The sequence below is a fragment of the Microcebus murinus genome, chromosome 9 (assembly GCF_040939455.1).
Source record: "Microcebus murinus isolate Inina chromosome 9, M.murinus_Inina_mat1.0, whole genome shotgun sequence".
Lineage (NCBI taxonomy): Eukaryota > Metazoa > Chordata > Mammalia > Primates > Cheirogaleidae > Microcebus > Microcebus murinus.
The window spans coordinates 6876255-6899867 of record NC_134112.1 but is presented as its reverse complement, the minus strand read 5'-3'; the positions used below and the strand labels follow the sequence as shown (position 1 = coordinate 6899867).

At 40.1% G+C, this 23613-nt stretch overlaps 1 protein-coding gene across 1 annotated transcript in view; it reads left to right on the top strand.

The window, feature by feature from the left end:
* The window catches only part of ABCA13 (ATP binding cassette subfamily A member 13), a 470652-nt gene extending 449306 nt beyond the window's left edge, over positions 1-21346 (top strand). The window contains 3 exon segments of the mRNA XM_020289932.2: positions 17369-17474; positions 18701-18838; positions 19502-21346. Of these exon segments, the coding sequence (XP_020145521.2) occupies positions 17369-17474; positions 18701-18838; positions 19502-19597 (340 nt within the window). The 3' untranslated portion in view covers positions 19598-21346.
* The last annotated feature ends 2267 nt before the right edge of the window (positions 21347-23613 follow it).

Below are 23613 nucleotides of genomic sequence, written 5' to 3'. Positions count from 1 at the left end.
TTTACTGGGGACTCAGACTCACACCACATTCCTGTTGATTCACTCACATTTATTGAATAGCCACCTTATTAGAGTTGATGAGGATCTGATTCCTGATCTTAATTAAACTGTCAGCATAGTGTTGGAGACAGACACTTACAGATGGGTGCAACACAGTGTCATAATTGCTCTAAGAGACTAAGAGAAGGGAATGCTGTGTGATGCAACTCAATTTAAAGCAGCAAACATTACTGAGTGTACATGCAGTGTCAGGACCTTGGGGATCAGATAAAGGACAGGGCATGAACCTTGTAACAACTGAGCTAGACACACGAATCAAAAATTATATACCAGAGACTTTAAGTTCCACGAGAAGGTTTCGAAGCCCACGAGGTAGAAGTTAGGAGGAGGAAGAATGCACACTCGAGTTTTAGGTGAAGGATTGGCACTGGGGGCTTCATGGGCAAGGAGACATTTAAACCAAGTGTATGGATAGGCAGCTAATAAAATATGAGTGCATTAGAGGTAAAGGCACAGAGATAAACAATGCAAGTCATGTTTGGGAAGAACTTGCCTGTAAATGAGGTATAGATGGAATAGTGAGGCATATACTTAAAGACTGTCTTTGGGATCAAATCATGGGAGGTTTTAATTTTAGGGCAAAAAGTGGGGGAATGAAGGGAAGCAAAAAGATACAAGAGAAGGAGTGGCCCATTGAACAGCTGTTTTCTCTAGCTGGGGGTTAAATAAGACGAACTGAATACAGCTGGTGACAGAGCAGATGAAGGCAGCATTGGTGTGGGAGACACCGCAAAAAATAATAGAACTTTACAACTGGCTGATCTGTAGCTTAGGGAAAGCAGGAGGCTTTGGGCTTGGCAGATGGAAAGATAGTGATTTCACTAGAGAAATGGAGAATTCAGGATAGACTGTGAAGGATTTGGGTATTGGGCATGCCCACAGGGGTCACTGGTGGGTTGTTTGAGTAATTCATAGTGAAGAAGTGATATTGACACTCTGTCTAGTGCACTGTTCACAGGAAGCAGAAGAAGAAAACCTAAAGGTGGGAGTGATTATTGCCTCTGGTTGAGTTAGAGGGATGGAGTAACTGAACTCATCACAGCTTTGAACCAATGCTTATAAACTCTGGAGTGAGGTGAGCTGAGCTCAGATCCATGCTGCTGCATTTATTGTAATGATTACTGAACAGGCCATTTTCTGGATGCTCTCCGTGCATTGTCTCATTTAAACCTTACAACATAGATGGCTATTATTTTACCCACTTCATTGTAAGTAAACCAAGACCTAAGGAATTTAAGCAGTTGGCTTACAACCCAGAGTTACTATTGAAAGAAGCAGTTTTCAAACTCAATTTATTGACTCTGAGTTTCTTATTCTTTCTGTACCACTGCTATACTCTGTCTACAGCTGATTAAAGAACAGAGTTCCACTTCACATAGGTGTCATAGACACTTTCATGATTAAACCTACACAATTCTTCTGTTAAATTATTTCCTGCGTATTTACTGAGAAAACAGCCAGTCTTTTAAAATCATAGGCAGATTGCTCTTTGAAAACCAGCGTGGTTTGAAGAAATAAAAGAGATTTAGAGTCAGAGCTTTATTTACTACCTATATGACTTGGAAAAAGTTATTTAACATCTCCAAAAGTTATTTCATTTTTTGTTTTAATTCATTGATGACAACAATACATATTTTATAGTATTTTGAAAAATAGTGTAGGGGTATACCAATTATTTTTCCATCTGTCTTAATTCATTTTCTGTTGCTATAACAGCATACCTGAGACTGGGTAGTTTATAAAGGAGAGAGCTTTATTTCGTTCATGTTTCTGGAAGCTGGGAAGTCCAAAGTCAGGTGGCCACATCTGGTCGGCTTCTGGTTGGCGGCCTCAGTGCTACTTCCTAGCCTGGCGGAACTGCAGAAGGACCAGTGAGCATATGGGAAAAGGGACAGGCACGAGGGGTGGGCTTGTTTCATAACAACCTCTCATGAGAACCTAGTCCCTCAAGGACTAACTCAGTCTCTTCAGGATGGCATTAACTGATTTATGAGGGCAGAGCCCCCATGACCCTAAAACCTCTCAGTTGGCCCCACCATACTGAGGAGTTAAGGTTTCTACTTGTGAACTTCTGGTGGACACACTGTTCAACTGTCCCCTCCTCAGAGAGATTCCCAGTATTCATTCTACTTATTCACAGAAGCAGAAGAAGCCCTGAATGTTAGCAGGCAACATGCCCTCCTAGAAGTCAGACTGCATTTCTCAGCTTTCCCTATAGCTACCTGTGGCCAAAGAGTTATAGGAAGAAGAGATGTCTGTAACTTGAGGGATATGAATTTGCAGAAGGAGCGTGCATTTTTTTTCCATGCCTTACTTCCTTTTTCCTGACTTGAATTCAGATGTGATGGTTACAGTTGAAGCAGCCACCGTGGCCCATGAGGAAGTCTTAGTATTAGAGACCTATGAAGCGGAACAGGAATACAGAATGAGCCACAGGAATGCTCTATCTGCTCTGGGCTGCCTGGCTTCAGACTTTAAACTTACTAACATCCTGCTATTTAGGGTTTTCTGTTACTCATATATGAACCAAAACTGACTAATACTTCTTTTGACTTATTAAATACAGCATTAATTTATTTACCTGGTTACTGTCTACCTGTGTCCTGTGAAACATGTACCTCTAAGGGTAGACCTTTGTTTCAGTTTACTTCTGTATCACCAAATGCCAGATAAATAAACATGCTCAAAGTATTTGTTGAACAAATGGATGAATATATTAAGGATGAATGTAGAATCATTAGCTCATGGCAGCACTTTACATAGTGGTAGTTCCTTTTGGATTGCTATGACTGGATTCTAAAAAAGAAATGTGATGAGGCCATAGAAGCATTCAGATTCTGTCTAGTGGCTGGCCTAATGAATAACTACTACTACTAACAATAATCGACCCCTGGTGATGGATACTTTTATTTCAGTCCCATTTATCTCTAAATAGGGTGAAGCCTGCCTTCTCCTAAAATAGTCTTGCATTATTCACAATTGGTTTGCTGTTTTTAAAAACAGAGCTCTTTCTATATTCAGCATCTCCATTAGTAGAAACTATCAGGTGTGTGATTCAAGCCTAATTGCTACCGTGGTCTTGGCGATATTCTGTTGTCACCTTCTCTGCGGGAGAGCCAGACTGACCACTGATGCACACTTGCCTGCCAAGAATTAATGTACAATGCAGACAAGCAGAACTCAACTGTGCACTAGGGGGATTGTGATTTCTGATTGTAAATACAGCCTAAGCACAAGAAAATGCAGCCTAGCCAAGGAAATGGATATTTATTAGATCAGAGTTACATTTAGGTTTAAAATAAATCAGGATTGGGATCTGGGAAAGTATTTATTTACTCTGGGTTCAAACAATCAGCCTCAAATATGTGTGTGTCTGTGTGTGTGTGTCTGTATTCATAGAAAATGCAGGAGCTCACAACATTTCTTTGTTTTATAGTTTAAAAGCATTTCACAAATTTGATTTTGGTTTCATTTTAATAAAACCACAAAAAAAGGCCTGCATTAGATTATTATTTTTTTTTACAAAAATGCTGCAAGGCTTATAAAAAGTCAGTAGCTTACAACAGTTGTCATTCACCCTCAAGAACCTGCAGGCTTTGTAGAGGTGGGCTGGCCAAGGCAGGGCTTGAGCCCCTGTCTTTCATCCTCCTTCCGAGATCAGCGTCTGCAAGGTTAAGGTGCGAGAACGGTCAGGCCAAACTACACAAGGGTGATTCAGGTGGTCACATGACACCTACTAAGGTCCTTTTGGCCTCATCAAGTCACGTGACTAGCTCAAAGGAAAAGGGTAGGAAAGTATCCCGGCCATAGGGAAGAACACCACGTGGTTATGTGGCAAAGGACAGGGAAGTAGGAAGGAGCAAAGAACTGGGCCATATTTACAATCTACTGCAATCTCCAGACATTTTGTAACCATTTCTTTTAAACCTTGCCATCCTCTTTGCTTGTTAACAGCTCAATTGAGATACAAATCATATACCATATAATTCACCTATTTAAGGGATATAAGTAAATGGTTTTTAGTATACTCACACATATGTGCAACCACCTCCATCTTTAATTTTAGAGCATTTTCATTATTTCAAAAAAACAAAACAAAAACCCAAAAAACAAAAGACCTTATCCCGTTAGCTGTCATTCCTCAAGACTTCCATTTCCCCTAACCCTAGGAGACCAGGAATCTGTTTTCTGTCCATAGAGATTTGTCTACTATTGACATTTCATATAAATGGAATTATATAGTATGTGGAATTTTGTGACTTCCTTATTTCACTTAGCGTGGTATATTTTTTTATTTAAGAGAAATTTAATGACCATATGACCTTTACTTATATAGTCTGCATTATATTGCTTCTCCAAAAGAAATTGACAATGAATGAAATATTCACAAAAATAATACAACAGGAAAAGATTGACCCAGTATCAGACTTTCACTAATGTTATATATGATGTGTATGATAATGATAATGCAAGACCTGTGTCTTGAACTAAAAGTAGTAAAAAAGATTGTTTTTTTAAAAAAATGGCTTCTGACTCCAGTGGGGCAAAGGCAATCTACATAATTCAAACATTTGTATCCCTGTAATATGCTGAAACAAAAAATAAAAAAGGGCTTGTATAATGTATTTTAAATGAAAAGATAGGCTATCGTTTGACTATTGATCTTTCTTTATCAATCAATGAAATTTAGATATCCATATCCTTTTACACTTAATTATTGAGGAATTGGTTGGACCGAATAAATCAACTTAATTCTGTTCCCCATGTCTTTGTCCTTAATTATATTCTCCATGTCTTTGTGCTGGACATGTCCCCTTCAGTGGAGAGTACATAAAATATCAATTCCACTATTTGTGGGGTCCGTCATCTCAAAAAGTTTGACAGCAGATCTGATTTTAACCTTATTTTATTGCTTTGGCTTTTTAACAACATGTTTCATGTTCATGTTCTGTGTCATTTACAGTGCCTTAAACTTATTTAGGCATTTATTGTTTGAGAGAATGCACTCAATGAAATTTGATTTTGAGGCCAGGTGCGGTGGCTCACACCTGGCACTCTGGGTGGCCAAGGCGGGTGGATTGCTCAAGGTCAGGCGTTCGAAACCAGCCTGAACAAGAGGGAGACCCTGTCTCTACTATAAATATAAAGAAATTAATTGAATAACTAATATATATATATATATATATATAAAAAATTAGCTGGGCATAGTAGTGCATGCCTGTAGTCCCAGCTACCCAAGAGGCTGAGGCAGTAGGATTACTGAGTCCAGGAGTTTGAGGTTGCTGTGAGCTATGCTGATGCCACGGCACTCACTCTAACCTGGGCAACAAAGTGAGACTGTGTCTTAAGAAAAAGAAATTTGATTTTGAAACTGCTTTTATTGTGACAAAAGGACAAAAAATTACAGTCCTTTTCCATTTCATGTGGATTGTTGTTATTCTGGCCAAAGTCTTATTTTAGAAATTAAATGCTACTTCAGGCTTCACAGCTCATCAGATTTTTCTGTGAGCAAAAGAGGACAATTACAACCTGTTATTAAGGCAGTGCAGGTGTCTTCATCAGTACAACTTTTTAACAGTAGGTGACACAAGGCAAAGACCCTAGTGGCAATTGCATGTTAGCGGCATTGGCTTCATAGTTAGTACTGTCCTAGATATGACTTGAAAGGAGTAACCTAGATACAATAGACCATGACAAATTCTCAAGTCACACAGGCACCTCATTCCATAATTTGAGTCTAACTGTCATCTCTGATGGTCCTTGATGTTTCTTTCCTAGGGACCCTCTGACTTAGTGTGGTATTTTAGGGTTCATCCGTGTTGTAGCAGTTCTATCAGTACTTTGTTCCTTTTTACAGCTAAATAATATTTAACATTTATTCATTCATCCCTTCATGGACATTTGGCTCTAATGAATAATTTTGCTATAAACATTCATTGTCATATTTTTCTGTGGACTTTTAAAACAAAATTTCTTTGGATATATCACTTGGAGTGGAGCTGTTGGGTGACACAGGGACTCTGTTTAGGCATTGGAAGAACTGCCAGACTGTTTTCCAAATCAGCTGCACCATTTTACATTCCCATCATCAGTGTACAAGGGTTCTTACATCTCCACATCCTTGCTACTATTTTTATTATCTGAATTTTTTATCTTAGCTATCCTAAGGAGTATGAAGAGGAATCACAATGTGCTGTTTGCATTTTCCTAATGACTAATGATGTTGAACTTCTTTTCATGTGTTTATTGCCATTTGTGTATTTTTGCTGATAAAATGTCTATTCAGATCCTTTGGCCATGTTTATATTGGATTGTCTGTTTCTTATTGAGTTGGAGTATATATATATACACATACATATATATGTAGGTAGATAGATAAATACATATATATATAATTAGATATATTTTCCCATTTTTTTACACTTTTTACACTTTTGATAGTGCCCTTTAAAGCACATTTTTAATTTTAACAAAGTCTAAAATAATCTACTTTTTTCTTTTGTTGTTAGCATTTTTGGTGCCTTATCTGAGAATCCATTGCCATATATTGGTCTGCAGTATTGCCCCCACCCACACTTTTTCTTTTTCTTGTAATGTCCTTGTCTGGTTTTCGTATCATGGTAATACTGGCCTCATAGAAAGAGTTCAAGGTGTTTCTTCTCTTCTACTTTTTGGAGATTTTGTGAAAATTGGTATTATTTCTTAAAGCATTTGGTAGAATTCACCAATGAAGCCATCTAGGATGTCTTGTTTTTGTAGGGTCAGTAGTAATGTTCCCTCTTTCATTTCTGATTATAGTCACTTGAATGTTCTCTCTTTACCTCTTGGTCAATCAAGGTAAATATTTGTCAATTTCATTTACTTTTTTCATAACCTTATTTTAAATGGCATTCCAAAATTCCATACTCAGATTTAGTTTCATTGGGTTAGATTATGGTTTTGTGATCTTATCTTTTTATGTAGGCATTACTGCTATAAATGTCCCTCTAAGCACTACTTTAGCTGGATACCATAAGCTTTCAAATGTTGAGCCTTCATTTCTATTCTTCTCAAAGTGTTTTGTAAATTAACTTGTGATTGCTTCTTCCAACCCACACCCAGCTGGTAAGATTCGCTGGTGGTTCTATTTTTTCAACAATACCATGAGCATAAATTGCTTTACATATGAATCTAATCAAATACAGGGCTCTTTGAAGGCTTCTTTCCCAGAGCCAGTGTTTGAGATTTGTTCTGATTGCAGGAGGGCTCTCTTAGTGGTCTCCTGGGTTCTCTCTGGCAAACCAGACAACCTATAGGTTAGACTATATTTCCAATGAATCTATCAATCTCTTCCCAGTTTCCTTTCATCACTGTTATTAAAAGCACCTTTATGCATGAACTTCTCCACAATCTGTTGCAAATGAAATCAGTTCCTTTGTAAATAGATTAGGAGCTATATGTTTTAAGGCTTGCTTCTCCAAAGCAAAATATATGGGCCACATCTCAAGCTGGGAATGGGGACAATGTCATGCTTCGATTTGAGTGACACCCCCACTTTAGAAGCTGAGCACTCATTGGAGAGAGAGGGCCATGGACTCAGTTTTTCTCAATTTGCTTCTCCCAGTGAGGAAACCCCACACTATGATCTGGAGCAAGGACAATAGGGACTCCAATATTCCCAGCAATGCTGGACCTAATATAAAGCCTCTGACTGAGGAGGTAGAGCAGGCTGGGAGAAGGGGCCAGCCATACTTACAGGAAGCTTAGCCTCATCAGCAGGTCGCTGGGTCCAGGATGAGAAATACTGGCATCCTGCCCCTCCTGGGAAAACAGCCCAGTGACTGGGAGCTAAGGGGAGAGGGAGCCCTGTGTTCTTGGAAGAACCAGCCTGGAGTTTTCATCTTCCTGAGCTGGGACATGGCAGGGAGGGAGTAGGTCTAGTAAACAGCAAAATGCCACAGACTCTTACTATTCTTACAGTTTTTTAATAACTACTTTTTTTCACTTGCTGTATATAGAAAGACCATCTTTGGAGACTTCAAATGGTTGCTTTTTAATAAATGTCACAGGTTTCACTTGGGAATGGGTCTGTAGAACCCCTCACACAGTACTGCTGAAGGCGGGATGAACTCTCAAATACATACGTTTATATCCACTTCGTGCTGGTTTTGTACCTACATCTAAAGTGATTGTCACCATAAAATGAAGAGTCTGGGTCCATTGGTTTTGAGGCCATTTTTAATATCTAGTTTCCTAATGGCCCCTGGTTTCTTCTCATTATTGTAATCTTTTATAGTATTAATTTTATTGCTTGCAAAGGCATGTTTGAGTGATTGAATGACATTACATAAGCACAAGCACCAGTCTTTTGATAAGACTTTAGAAAATCATTCCAATGCTGTTGTTTGCAGAGAAAGTGAGGAGTTGGTTATCGCCACTATACACAGCCACTCCCCATAATGTGGAAAAGCTGATCCCAATTAGTATTTTCTTTGTTATATGTCAATGAAAAGAACCTAAATTCTGTAAAATAATTTAAAGAAGTTTATTCTGAGCCAAATATGTGTGACCTTGCCCCAGACAGCCATGCCCAAGAAGCCTTGAGCAAGTGGTCTTTCAGTTGCTGGGTTACAGTTTGGTTTTATACATTTCAGGGAGACAGGAATTACATGTAAATCATAAATCAAAACATGGAAGGCGTACATTGGTTTGGCTCAAAAAGACAGGACATTTTGAAGTGGGGGATTACAGGTTATAGGTGGGTTTAAAGATTATTTTATTTGTAATCTGTTAAAGAAATGAAGCTTTGTCTAAAGACTTGGAATGTTTTAAGTTAAGGAAGTCTGTTAATCACAGACAAGCCACTGGACATATACTGAGACTCAAGTGATCTGTCAGTAAATTGATGACCTGCAGGTGCGGTTTAGCCTTTGCCTCATGTGGCCTTTGGCTTATTTGTAATTTTGTATCATGTTGTTACAAAGAATAACTCCAGAACAGATAGGGCATAACTAGACATGTCTGACCTCTCTTCTCCTCATGGCCACCAACTCAGCTTCAAGGTTTTTTTGGGGGATCTGCTTGGCCAAGAAGGGGTTCATTCAGTTGGCTGGGAGACTTAAGATTTTATTTTAGTTCACATATAGCTCATCTAGTTTTTAATTAGTATTTGGAGGGATCCAGAGTAATACTGAACATTTTCACGATCTGATTGATTCACTTTCATAATTCATCTATTGCTCAAGTCTTTCCTGCCCTTGGGAAATTTAGGTAAATGTGCCTGATCTCACTCCACTGAGGGTCCCAGGCTCTTATCTAAGGGTCCTGTGAGTTCCTGGTGAGTTACAAGGTCTCTGTGCCCTGTCCCTGTCTTTGAGCCTGCAGGGTCCCGCCTAGGTATGTGGTCCCTGGTCTGGGGAGCCAGCGACACACCCCTTTTCAGTGTTCACACCCCTGGCCCCCTGCACCCTGCACCCAAATGCATTTGTCTCAAGTATTACGTAATTTAGGAGTTTTCTGATGTTTGAATGTGGGGCTGAAGTGGGGAGCAATTGGGGAGCTCTGGGACTTCTGTCCACACCACCCACCCCGCATCCCCAGCTGCTTTCTCTCCCGGCTCTTTCTCCCTGCAGCGGAGATGTGGTCCTTACCCTGGGATGCAGCTGAACAGTTCTGGCCACGTAGAGGCCCTGGGGCTTTTCCCCAGAGTCGGGCCTATCAAAGCCTTTTCTCAACAATAGGAGGGATGTTTCTTCTTGAAGCAACTCCTCTCTGCTAATACAATCATGCTTTTTGCTTATCGTTACTCGGATCTGATTGGAGTCCCAGGGGTTATTTGGGAAACTTCTGAAACTGAACTCAAAAGAGGTTGAATCAGATCTTCCAAAGGGACTGTGTCCCTACAAAAGCTTAAACCAACAGCAAAACAGAACAAAGTGTATTTGCTTCTGAGCCTGCAGCAGAACTGCCCTCTCCCCTAGGGAGACGGTTTCCAAAGCTTCCGTTTTTACGCAGATGGTGACCGAGCAGGGGTGCTGGCTTCCAGGCTCCCCGTTTCTATGCTGGTGTTTCTGTCCTCGGGTCTCACCCGGGCATGCTCAGGGCTTCTCTGTGGGCAGCAGCGTCAGGCAGGAAAGTATATTGCCCTGGCTTCTTCCGTGGGGTGTTTTCTTAATTACATTCATAGGCTCAGAGAAAAAATCAGGAAAAGTGACTACTGTAGCTTCCGTAGCCTCTTGTTCTAATCGGTGTGGGAATAGCTTGGCGGCTGATGAGGGTGTCTGATGGGAAGGGACTTGATTCGGCTTCCTAGAAACGTTTCGTTCCTAAAGACACTTCTCCGCTGATACTTCTGTCGTCTAGAATGGATAAACACTGAAACCACAGAAATGCTTTTGTCTTTGATAATCAGGTTTTTTATTTATTTGCTTTAAGAAAATGAGCCAGCTGGGCACAGTGGCTCACACCTGTAATCCCAGCATTCTGGGAGGCCCAGGTGGGAGGACTGGTTGAGGTCAGGATTTTGAGACCAGCAAGAGTGAAACCCCATCTCTACTGAAAATAGAAAAAAATAAAATAAAAGCAGCTGGGCATGGTGGTGCATGCTGGTAGTCCCAGCTACTTGGGAGGCTGAGACAGGAGGATCTCTTGAGCCCAGGAGTTGAGGTTACAGTGAGCTATGATGACACAACTGCACTCTAGACAGGGTGACAGAGTGAGACTCTGTCTCAAAAAACAAAAAAGAAAGAAAGAAAGAAAAGAAAAAGAAAATGTGCCACTTCATCACTTGATAGCATTTTCACTTTAGGGCTGTGCGTGGATTTCTGAAGAATAAGATAAGACCAAGTAAGTGACTTTCGTTCTTTTCTGTTTTCCAGGTAGCTTATGAGGCTTTCTACTACATCAGAATGTCTGCCGATTGAAACCATTTCATAGCATCTTACTGACCCTTCCTTTAAACAGGAGGAATAGAACACATTTATGAGCTTTTGTTATGCTCCTATTAATGAGAAAAACCACACCCATAACTTATTTCAACAATGCAGAAATTTTAGCTATTCCTCTGTGCTCCAAGCAAAAGTTGTCTATTATTACTCAAATGGAAATCATGGTGTCAGGATTTCAACTTTGTGAATAATTGTTACATTTATTTTCTAACTTTCTTTCTCTCTTTTTATCTTTTTTTTTTTTTTTTTTTGAGACAAGGTCTCACTCTGTTACCCAGTGATTTGATCATAGCTCACTGCAACCTCTAATTCTTGAGCTCAAGTGATCGTCCTGCCTCAGCTTCCCGAGTAGCTGGGGAAGCATGTAGCATCTGACTACATTCTGTTCATTTTTTATAGAGACAAAGTTCTTGCTATGTTGCTCAGGCTGGTCTCTAACTTCTAGCCTCAAGCCATCCTCCCACCTGGGCCTCCAAAAATGCTGGGATTACAGACATGAGCCACCATGCCCAGCCCAAAGGAAAAAAGACATGCTTACTTGGTCAAGAGTGAGAAATATAGAAAATCATCCTTATAATATTGTTAGCTTTAAAAAGTATCTTTTGTTTATCTACATTCTAAAGTATTTTTAAAATGAAGAAATCATGTTTAGAGGCCCTAAAAAAATGCAGGAGGCCACATAAGGGGCTGAGCCATACAGCTGTCACCTCACCACCCTGAGAGAAAGCGGTCTGCCGTGCTGGTTTGGTGTGAGCTGTGCTGGAGCTGAGCCGTGGGTTTCCTGTCGTGCTCACTTGGCTGCTGCCCATACTTTAAAATGGTCCCTTTTGATTGCTCCAAAAGAGAGAGGAAGACAAAAGAAATGGTACATTTTGCTGTTCATTTAAGAAAGAAATATTGTTCCCATTCCACCAAAGTCTACAAGGAGTTTGATCCATTCATCACTTCATCAAATGTAAACTGGGCACCTGTGGGACGTCAGGGTCATGGCAGAAAGCCTGTGGCCGCATCCCCTAGGAGGTCTCCTGTGACAGCTGATGGCATGGAAGGGGGCCCCCAGGCCTGCATGCACAAGGGAAGGGCCCCCACCCCAGAAGAGGGCCTGGCACCACTGAGCACTAAATAAATACTGAATGAATGTAGGAAAGGAGACGCGGTGCGGGTGGCGGGAAGGGTGCTCTTCGATGAGGAGTGGGAGAGGAAGGCGCCAGTCCCGTCGTGGACAGCCTTGGGGAGGAGCTGAAGACTGTGATTTTGAGTCAGAGGCCTTCAGTCCTGACGCTGCATGGCCGCCTGAGTGCCGAGACATTCTGTTGGACTTTCCTGGGGGCAACGCTGGCCCAAGCTCTTTATTCTGGATCTGTGGCTGGTAGAGTCATTTAAGAAAGTGACACCTCCAGCCACAGAGAGGAATCCTTATGGAGAAATGTGCTAACATGGTTCAGGCCTATTTTTATAGTGAAGCTGTGTCATCTACGCCTATGACCTTGTCTTTAGACTCGGAAGCTTACTCAGGCTCTTTTCAAAGAGGATTTCTTCCCCAGGAGGAATGCGGGTGCCAGCTGCCAAACACTGTTTGTTTGTTTTTAATTTGTTATTTGTCAAGGTTCTGTTTATGTTAACATATACCTTAGATCTACAATCCTGACAGCCATTCTGATTTGCATATGCAATGATCAGAAAGTTCTCCTAATCAAACTTACCAGAAGTTGAAATAAATAATGAAGGTACTTGGGACTGAGACAGGTGGTTGTGGAGTGAGCCCCAGTTGGTCCCAAATCTGCTGGGTAATAAGCTGAGTGACAAAGAAAAAATGTCCCGGCCTCTTGGGCCTCAGAGTTTTTGCATTTTGTGAAGAGGAAATGGCAGTGTGTTCTAATCAGCATACAGGTCATTGTAAGGATAAAGCGAACACATCGATCCGAAAGTGCTGCTACAGAGAGTGCAGGAGCAGTACGGGTTGCGTGGGGTCCCGCTGCACTGCAGACGCGCCTCCCTCCATTGCCTTGCAGAGGGTGACCCGAGCGCGCTCCCAACCTGTGTGCGCTGCCACTTCACTGCTGCAAAACAGAGACAGCATCCTGAAAACAGAGACAGCATCCTGGGGCATCGATGGGACAACAAGCCGGGTGCCTCACTCACAGAGGCTGCAGGACAGAGCTCGGGCCCTCGGTCCTCCCTCGGCTCCCTGTCTCCCCACCGGGCACAATGAGGACATTCCTAACACACAGATGGCAGCTACGCATCGGGTGCTCGCATGAATGCTTGCTTCTCACCTGGCGTCCGGCTGCCCTTCCTCAGTGCCCCCCTCGCCTCCTCTCCATGCGTCCCAAAGACCAGCGATGACCAGGCAGCTACTGAGGCCGGTCCCCGAGATTAGGCGTATTGCAGAGGGGCGGAGCCACGAGGAGCGGTGTGGTGTGCTGAGGCAGGAGCGTGGGCATCGGGGACCGACGTGGTCTGAGGCAGTGGGGGCCCCTGTCCCACAGCTGGTGCCGTGACATGTGACACGTGTGTTTGATGGGAGCGTTGTGTGTGACCACAGGAGGCCTGGTCACCCTCTGCTCTCTGCTCTCGCTCTGTGAGATGGGAAAGGCCATTTTTAGAGTCTTTTCATGGAGTGATACTTGTGGGGAAGGGTGTGTGTCTGTGAGTAGATTCCTTGTGGAGCAGATAATGGAAATGAGTGAGTGTGCATGTACTCACTTATAAACACTTGATAAAGATATGACACAGCTTACGCGTCTTACTATTTTCTGAAGCCCAAGATTAGCTTCTATACCAAGAAGAATCTTTTGCATTTAATTTTTGGAGACAATATGACAAAATGTTTCTAAATAAATGATTTTGCAATCAGAAGCTGAAATGTAGTTGAAAGTATGGGACATTAATGAGCATGTTCCCTTTATTACCTTAGAAACCTATACTTTTTCTCTTTACCTATAAAAGTGGTATGTACTCATTATCTTAGGATTCAGAAGCATACAAAGAAAAGAAAACAGCAACAGTCATACTCTTATTCCTCTTGTCTAGATACCATTCTAGAATTTTGAGTCTGAATTTGTAAAACCATGTAGATATATTTACATAGTTGACATCATACTGAGTCTATAATTCCCCTTTTGTATTTTGCACTTAATATTATATAATAGGCATTTTCCTCACCATTACATATTCTTTGTAGAGATACCTATAATAGTTGAGGCTAAAATAAACATATTTGTCATAAGCCTTTGACTTTTAATTTTGGGGGAAAATTATAAGCAGAGTCTTTAAAGCCCAGGAATGCAAAGCCTCATAGGCTCTTGGTATAACTTGACAAGTGATTTTTTTCAGAAATGTCGTTTCAGGAGTATTGTCTGCTCTCTCCTTGTGCTCTGGAAGTGTCTGTCTTTTATAATATGTGTATGTGCGTTTTCTCGCCCTCTAGCACATTACTCATGCTTCTATTTTAGCATTTATTATGCACATTACAATTAATGTTTGTGGCACAAAATGTATCACAGAAAGTCGTAGAATATTTCTTGTGAGCACCTACACCTGCAGATATTGCTGTTTCTTACTCTCGATGTAGTCATTGATTATGTAAACGATGTGTACATGGTGTATTATCTAGAAATGTTAGATCAATGAGCAAGTATATAAATAAATGACTCCTCGGCTGTTTTGAAACCTTTTATTCTATGGAAGTACGGTAATCAAATAAATCCCTCAGGGAATTCAGATGTGTGGCAGAAATGTGTAGGTTACAGGCAGAAACACGAAAGTAAAGCTAATTCAAATTAGATAATTGCATCATAATGAATGTAATAATCTATAAAGATCCTTTTAATTGTTGAAGGTGCCATGCCTTTATAATTTTATTCTCCAGCAGTCTTATTAACTGTTCTAGAGAGATTCTGAGTAATTTGCCCATCTATTTCGGGAATATTTTCTCTTAAGTTTGTTTTTGTTTTTGCTTTTTAAGAGTGATCTAATTTTATTTTTGTGTAATTCAGATTCTCTATAGTAAAGCTAAAAGTGTTTTATTTCAAATGACACTTAATTTTCAAAGAATTTTAAATATTAATATGCATATATGCTTGTAGAGAATTTATTAGACAATTATTGGAATTTAGCATGAATTTTTCAACATTCATTAGCAAAATATGCCCATAGGGCTGCATCTTCTGCTCAGAGTGAAAGTGGGTGCTGATGTGCACAAGAACATGCAGCTGTTTCTCCTCCCATGGCGCCCCCCCCCCCGTCACATTTCTATGTAGTGCTCCCAGTGCATGTTCCGAGCATTGCGTCTGCTTTCATCTAAGTTCCCCAAATAAATTGTGAGCTTTTTCACCCTAAATAGAGAATTCTTCCATTTGGTCATATACTGCATAAAACCTAAATGTCACTATTTACTTATCTCCTTATTTATGGAGTGCCAGAAACTGTTCCCAGTGATTTTCAAGAATTCATTCATTCGTTCCTCTAACCATCTTACCAGGCAGCTACCATCATTAGCCTCATTTTCTAGATGAGGCAACTAAGGCTAGAAAATTTACCTGATTTTTCAGAGTCACACAACTAGTGCCTGGAGGAGCTGGATTCAAACCCAGGCGGTCAGGACCCAGCATCAGCAGCGCAAACGAATTACATCTTGTCTTCAGAATCGCTAGTCACCAGGAGGCCGTAAACACATCTCCATGCACACACGTCTCCCTTGCCCAGTGCCCCAGGACACAGCAGTGTGCCCCGACACACACAGCCGAGAGCTCTCCCGGAGTAGTCACCAAGCTCCAGTGACACAGCCCGTCACCTTGGGAGCCCTGTCAACTGTCTGGACCTCCGTCCTTTCCTTGCGTGGCATACCGAAGTGGACAGGCACCCTGGAGGATCGGTGAGAGCAGAGTGGGAGGACCCGTGTCCGTCGGCAGCACAGCCTCTGCTCAGCCTCTGACGCTGCTGCTCGGGAGAGGAGAAGCGGCCACTGAGGGCCCGGCTCCTGTGCTCACCCAAGTTTTTGGCCTTTAACAATTCTTAGAGATGGCTAAATAGAGGTGCGCCTCGGAATGCTTTCCATATACTGTGTCAACGTCCTCAACAACCTCTCGGCCATACGGAGATTAGAAAGCATGGACTCAAAATGACTGACGGCTGTGGGGCCTGCACAGACCTGGGGGGGATGAGGGGGTGCCAGCTGACGCCCTGAAATCAACGCAGGAGGCAGGAAAACATCACCCCAGGGTGAGGAGCTCTGGGGGGCTCACAGGGTGATCCATGCCACTGAAACAAGGTCACATAATCATGGGCCTCTGACTTCACCAAACTTGAAACAATGATTCAACCATAAATACAGCAGGGGTCGGCCTGAGGCAGCAAAACTTTACTTAAGGGTAACACATTTTCCCCCAGCAATGTTTTTTAAGTGAGGTATTGTAAGATTGTTTTGTGAGTATTGTAAATGAGTGCTGTAAGTGATTGCATTGTATTGTGAGGTATTGTAAGATTGTAAGACTCTGAACATGCCATTTGTTGTTTCATTCATTCATTAAGCTAAATATTTATCAGTGCTAGGTACTTGGTACTAGGTGCTAGATACTGTGCTAAGTACTTGGAGTATATACATCAGTGAGCAAAATAGATAAAAACTGTAATCATCATGGTATATTCATGTCTTTGTCTTTTATTGAACAGATCTTTATTGAGATGCTATGACCTGCCCGGCACCATGCTAGGTACTTGGGATAAGGCAGTAGAATAATACACATAGTTTTGGGAAGTTCCCTACATTCTTTGAGGTTTCTCCTTGAGAGTACCTTAGGACATGGGATAACCACGTGCATTGTCACTGAACACACTACCATCTGGAGCTCCATAATACTGTTAGGAACAGCGCCTCTTAGGCAGGTGACTTCCCTTGTAGTCAAGGATCTGCCGGCCCAGGCTGGTCTGAAGCACAAGTGGGAGAATTCTTTTATGAAACAAACAAACCAGTGCCTGGTTAAATTAATTATGCATTCTCTTTCATTCCCCAGCCACATGGTAATCACTGCAGACCTTGAAGCAATAAGGCCAGCAGTAATGCTTCTCGGGTTAGCTTCCAGCCCAGCTTCTGACCTCCTCTAATTTAGTACTCCACAGTTTACGGTTTTCCCTTCTCTCTTTTATTGACGAGATGTTGATTCTAGGACTTGCTGCCTATTATTTTTTAAGATAAATCAGTGTCTGTGTCAATATAAATGGAATGACAGCAAACTGCATAATTAATGTACAATTAATTTCTGCATATTATATTTTCTAGAATCTAAAATATCTCAAAAATTTTCTGCCTCTGTATGAAAATCTTAAAATTTCCACATCTTAGGTAATATAATAATAACCATTTTTTATTTTATTTAACTCAGATTTGGTGATGGTTATACAGTCAAAGTTTGGCTCTGCAAGGACACAAGTCAACACAGCACTATTTCTGACTGCCTGAAGCTCCATTTCCCAGGAATCCAGTTTAAGGTAGTGCTTATGTTCTGCATTACTTCTTTGTTTTCAGCTAAGAAAACCTGTAAATGTACTTATCTTTTTTTCTGTTTTTATTCTATGCTGCTGTGAAATACTGCCTATTGTCTTGGCCTCATTGCATAGTATAGGCCGGGCTTCCCTACTCAAAATGTCACAGAGGGCTGATACTGTCTGACCACTCTGAAGAATGCCCAGCCTACAGGGCTACTTGTTGGATTGCCCAGAGCAGCCTGTGATCACCCCTCTTGTCTATGGGCACACCTCCATTGCATAGCTCATCTTATTTGGCATGGAAGATTGTAAAAGTTAATTTCTTCCATATATTAATATTTGCTATGGGGTTTATAGGCTTGGTATTTTCATTTTGAAGAAGAACCATGTGCTTGGGATTATAATCCCCTTCAGACTCTATGTGATCAAGTATAGTCCCTGAACCAGCCCCACCTTCATCCCCTGGGACCTGTTAGACATGCCAAATCTCAGTCTCCAACCTCCTGAATGTGAATCTGCATTTTAACATGCTGACCATGTAACTCCTATGCATATTAAAGATAAATAAGCACTGTCTAAAATTCTTTTGGATAAAGGTATGATGGTAGTTTATGATAAATTTTAGCAGGTTGGAGCCCATAAAGTAGCCATTCCCTACTTATTTCAACAACAACCACTGAGCGAAATCCTACCATGAAAGAACCATGCTGTGTAAGACACCATCATTCACGCTCGAGTACCACTCTGAACAAACCTGTAAAATAGATATCATTTCCTCCATTGGCACACATGGAAACAATGATCAGAATGGCTCAATATCTTATCAAGAGTTGCTAAGATAATGGTGAGGACATCTGAGAGCCAAGCCCAAGTCCCATTGTGAAGTTCAGGGCACCTCCGTCCACCTTTGCCAGGCCACATTAACTGCCTACCCCGTGAGTATCTGTAGGAGGTCTTCCCCATGCTCATGGCAAGGTGGGAGCATAGCAGGGCACAGAAGAGCAACACACCTCAGGTGAATGCCATTTATCAAAGATGCCTCTTGGTAAATTTTCACCAATAAGCACTCATTGGAGACTCCAGAAATTAACCTGCAGCCCTACCTGGTGTTTATGTGTGTGGTTTGAGAAAACTTAACTGAATTTATCAGCCAATTAAATGTAGCGTGACATCAATTTTGTTTAATGATTGCTAATCATGTGATATGTTTTTTATTTTTTCACTTTTAGGGACAGCACCTTAATTTATTAGAATATCATGTGCCAAAAAGATGGGGATGCTTAGCTCACTTGTTCAAAGTTCTGGAGAACAATAAGGCCTTCTTGAATATCAAGCATTACTCCATTAACCAAACCACTTTGGAACAGGTACAATACCTCGAATGATGCAGCAGGTTGTATTTGGTCTGCTCATCAGGTGTAATTCAGCCAATTTTTAAATTAGCCAGATTGCTTCTTCAGCTCACCATTTCATTTAATTAATCTTGTTCAACTTTACAAAATTCTGATAAGAATGGTGAGTGTTAGGAGATTTGTTTATTGTATGTCCTCTACTCAAGATATATATTAGATAGAACTTTAATTAGTTAATAATTACGTTGGGCATCCAGTAAGTTAAATCCTGTCTCAGCAACCTCTCCTTAATCCACTTTACTCAGCCCCCCAAAGGCTTGGGGGCTCCACTGTAATCAAATAATAACTAACTATGGGGGAAATCATAAGGACTTGATTTACTAAGAGTACCAGAAACGTAAAAATACATCACAACTTCTTTCTAAAATTATGCGTAAGGTACTGAGAACTTACAGGTGATTTATTAATTGTTCAGAAATGTTTGTCATTCCTGGAGTTGTATCCTCAATGGACTTACATGTTTATGGTGATTTAGGAGGGGGCGATATGAATTAATGATTTGTGACCTTTAGTACAAGTTGGGCAGTGTTTGGAGAGGATGTTTCTCCCCTTGTAATAGTTGAGACAAAAGGTTGAGAGTTCTTATAAGTTAACAACTATTTTTATTATTTCTTGCAGATATTTATTAATTTTGCTAATGAGCAGCAGCAAACTCCACAGCCTACTCTTGTTCCATCCACTGATTATCATCACCCACATCACCTGCCCATCTAAGTGCTAAAAGAAGCAGTTTTCATAAGGAGTAAAGCCTTGTCTGTACAATTAATAGTCAAGGATCAAACCAGCACGTGCACAGATAAGGAGCTGGAAGACATGCTCCAGTCAATCAAATTTCCTTCTCTCCTTCATTTTCTATTTTGAAACTCTTTGTTAATTCATAACCAGCAAACTAGAAGGCCCTTCTTCAGTGTAGACTGTTGGAGAATTCCTCCAGTACATTTACTCTTTTAGCCATGCCAGATGGGCACCAGCTTCCTTGTGACAGAGGCATGAATGACTTGACAGAGTGCAAACTGGGGGTTGGAGCTGGAACTGCTGTCACAGGTGCCTGCTGTGAACATCTCAGTTCACTATTAAGGGAACTGAGCTCTCCCCACTCCCCGCCCTACCGCCCAAGGTTAAAAATCTTCCCTAACTAATTTGTGTAGAAAGTCGTATCAAGAACTGTTTTCTATTTTTGTCATCTTTTTTACTAGATATGCTTACATATTTTTAAATAAAAGTGCAATGAATTAAATGCAAACTTTTCCTAATACTAGATGACATTATATGAAATGACACGAAAAAATTGCCAGTTATTTTTACATATAAAAGGTGTTTTTTAAAAAAGATAATAATTAAAGAGTTTTTGTCAACTCTTTAGCAAAATTAAATAAATTGAACTAGTTATTCTGAACCATTTATAACAATTTTACCAGAATCTCACAAATTATAATTTTATGAAAGTATAGAAAATAACAGAATGTGTATATATTTTATTTGTCTTAATTTGATAGAAAAACTGCTGGTTTTTGTTATTCTAAGCCAATAGTTTTCAAATTGTGGTGGTCCCCATACTAGCCACATTGTCATTTCCTGGGAGCTTGTAAGAAATGCAGATTCTCAAGCTCTACCTGGGACCCAGTGAATCCCAAACTCTGGGACTTAAACAGCATATTCCCATTTGAAAATCCATGACCTAAGGAAATAGCTAGTAACCTCCTAATTATGCAAGCAAAATCAGCACAGTATGTAATAACTAAACATTCATTTTCAACTTAAAAATTTCTAAAAATTATGCCATTTTTCAGAATTGCTGTCCCCAAAGTATTTTCAAATATAAAGTGCTGAGATGTGGCTCTCAAAGGCTACATAAACTTGATATTTTGTATCTTATACTTAGTGAAATGTGTAAAACCAGTCTGGCTACAACTGAAAATAGTTTCTAGTCAGACATTTCTCCATATTCTTTTAACAACCTTTTTCTAAACCTTCAATAGAAGACCACATTAATCTCATTTGGCCTTACTAGCATTACTATTACTAGTAATGCTATTACCTTACTATTACTAGTAATGCTGTTACCTTACCATTACCTTACTATTCAACATTAGCATTGAGTAGCAGCAACTTGTGATTAAAGGAAAACACTCCCTTGTTACATTTCCTTACTAAAGCAAGATCTCATTAAATTTTCTTTCCCAAATATCTTTCTAAATCAGAGATATTTTTTAAATGGTTAGGATTAAGCCAGTCATGGATAGCTTTGACATGAGTGATTCTGATTCTCATGTATCACATGAATTATGCTTTCTTAAGTTACAGTTTAGGGCTGTATGATTTTTTTTCTCCAATTATAGCATAGTCTTACTGTCAAAATAAAAAATGTAATCTTTTTTATTATTGTTGAATCAATAAACACCAATTTATGAAACATGAACATGTTTAAACTGCAGTAAATAAATGAGATGTACTTTAATTTAACCTGATTCTTGTAATGTTATTGTGTTTTTGCCAATATATTTCCTTGCATCTTTATTTGTGTCTTTAGGGATCCAATTTAATTTAGGCAAGGAGGAAATGAAGCCACTCCAGATCTTTTAAAGCTCGAAAGGTTAAAATTTAATTGAGTTCTACTCTGCTATGTTCTGCTCTGAGGGGTTCTTTTCTGGTTTTTGAACTGCTTGTATTCTTAAAGTTTATATTTCAAGGTGTGCCTTTGAACAATAAACAGGAAGAAAAAGAACCCAACATGCTAAAACACCACATCCCAGATGACTGGACACGAAAGGTCAAATCTTATGTTAATGTTGAAAATGTCATTGCATTTAAAAGTACGCAGATATTTTATGCCTTTGGAATTAAACATTTGTCTTAAGACCTTTGGGCTTAAGGTCACACAACTGAGACTTTTAAACAAACTACCTTCTTTTGAAATCATTCCAAGTAGAATACTTTCTAAGACAGAGATAAAACAGTGATTATTTCAGTTCCCCTAATCTAGCATTTATTATATTGATGGTATTTAAAGTCCTCATGCAAAATCATGATTGTAAAAAGCAAATAAGAAGTATATTTTCAGAATAGTAAAGGCTAGGTGGCTTAAGGTTATAGATAGCTTTGTTTCATGGGCATTGAATTGAAAAATAGCGCAACATGGCCCCTCCAAAACATCTTACAAAATGCACATACACACACACACAAACCACAATCCCCCCACATGAACACTATGAGTGTTCATGAGAATCACATGAATATTCACTTAATCACAAATTTTCCTACCCAGCTGGGGATTATAGACATTTTCAATTTTCGAACTGGCTTAACCAAGTTCCTCCTTTGGCTTTTGCTTTGGTCTGTTGCACTATTTTAGTTTCAGTGAACATTTATTTATGATATGTTATAACTCAGTTTCACACACTTGAATAGTTCAAATCCCTTTCAGAAATACACAGATACACACATCACACATATGTAAACACACATGCACATATTGCACACAAGCGTACATACCACAGAATAACACACACATTTGTTTTTTTTTATTTCGGCATATTATGGGGGTACAGATTTTAAGGTTTCAATAAATGCCCATTTCCCCCCCCCCCACAAGCCTGAGTCTCCATCATGACCATCCCCCAGATGGTGCACATCTCACTCATATTTATTGAGCCCGTCCCATGTATCTAAGTAGGTGGTGGGTACTATAGACAGGAGGGCAGTGGACTAATAGATAAAGAAGCCACAATTGTTGTCCTCGAGGAGCACACAAGCAGGTGGCAGTGGCAAGGTGAGATCTACAAGCAACGACACTCCCTGCTATGAGGCCGCAGAGTCATTCTGTCACCAAGGATGTAGGAACAAATTGTGGATGTAGGAATAGACTGGGTGGGCCTTTACATGTGGAAAATAGGGAAAATGCCATCGAAGGCTAAGGGAATATCAGAGCAAGTCAATGATATTTAACGAGCAATGGGTGTGTGCCTATTACTTCGGGAGTACTTGATTCAGTGGTTCCATAGACATCAAGACTCCAAGTATATGATTTTTAGAATTTCCCTTGCATTCCAAGGTGGCTGCTAAAGCTCTAGCAATCACAATGTTCAAAGCAGAAATAAAAAAAAAAAAAAAAGAAATTGGACTAAGAGGATAAAAGCACACCTGCTTAAAGAACTTTCCCAGCAGCCTAAGCTGCACATTTAGCCTTATATTACATCATCCAGAAATCTTCACATGGTCCTAACTAGCTACAAGAATGTCTGGGCAATGCAGTCTTCAGCTAAGCTTCTGACAATCCTAAAATGAAATGAGAGTTTTGATTCTATGTAAGAAGAACCAGACTGATACTAGATAGACAGCCAGCCAGCAATGACTACCACAGGAAAGCAAACAAAAGTTCTGTGGCTATTTTGCAGGGGCACAAAATGCATTCCATTTTGGGGATGTTTAGTAATATAGGTAATGTCAAATTATGTGGCTATTTTTGGCAGTCCAGATTCTAAGACTGTTAGTATTTTCAGAATTAAAGTTATATGTTAAGATCTGTAGAGAAAATCCCATTTATATTTATAAACATTACTGTCAAATTGAATGCAGTAGATAAAGACAAGAAAGAATTTTATGGATATTTTCCATTTGGGCTAAATAAATAGCATTGTCATTTTCTCACAGTAAGAATTCCTATTGAGAACTTTAATGGATAAATGTCTCCTGCTGGAAAGGGTTTCAGTGCTGAAAGAAGTCAGAAACAT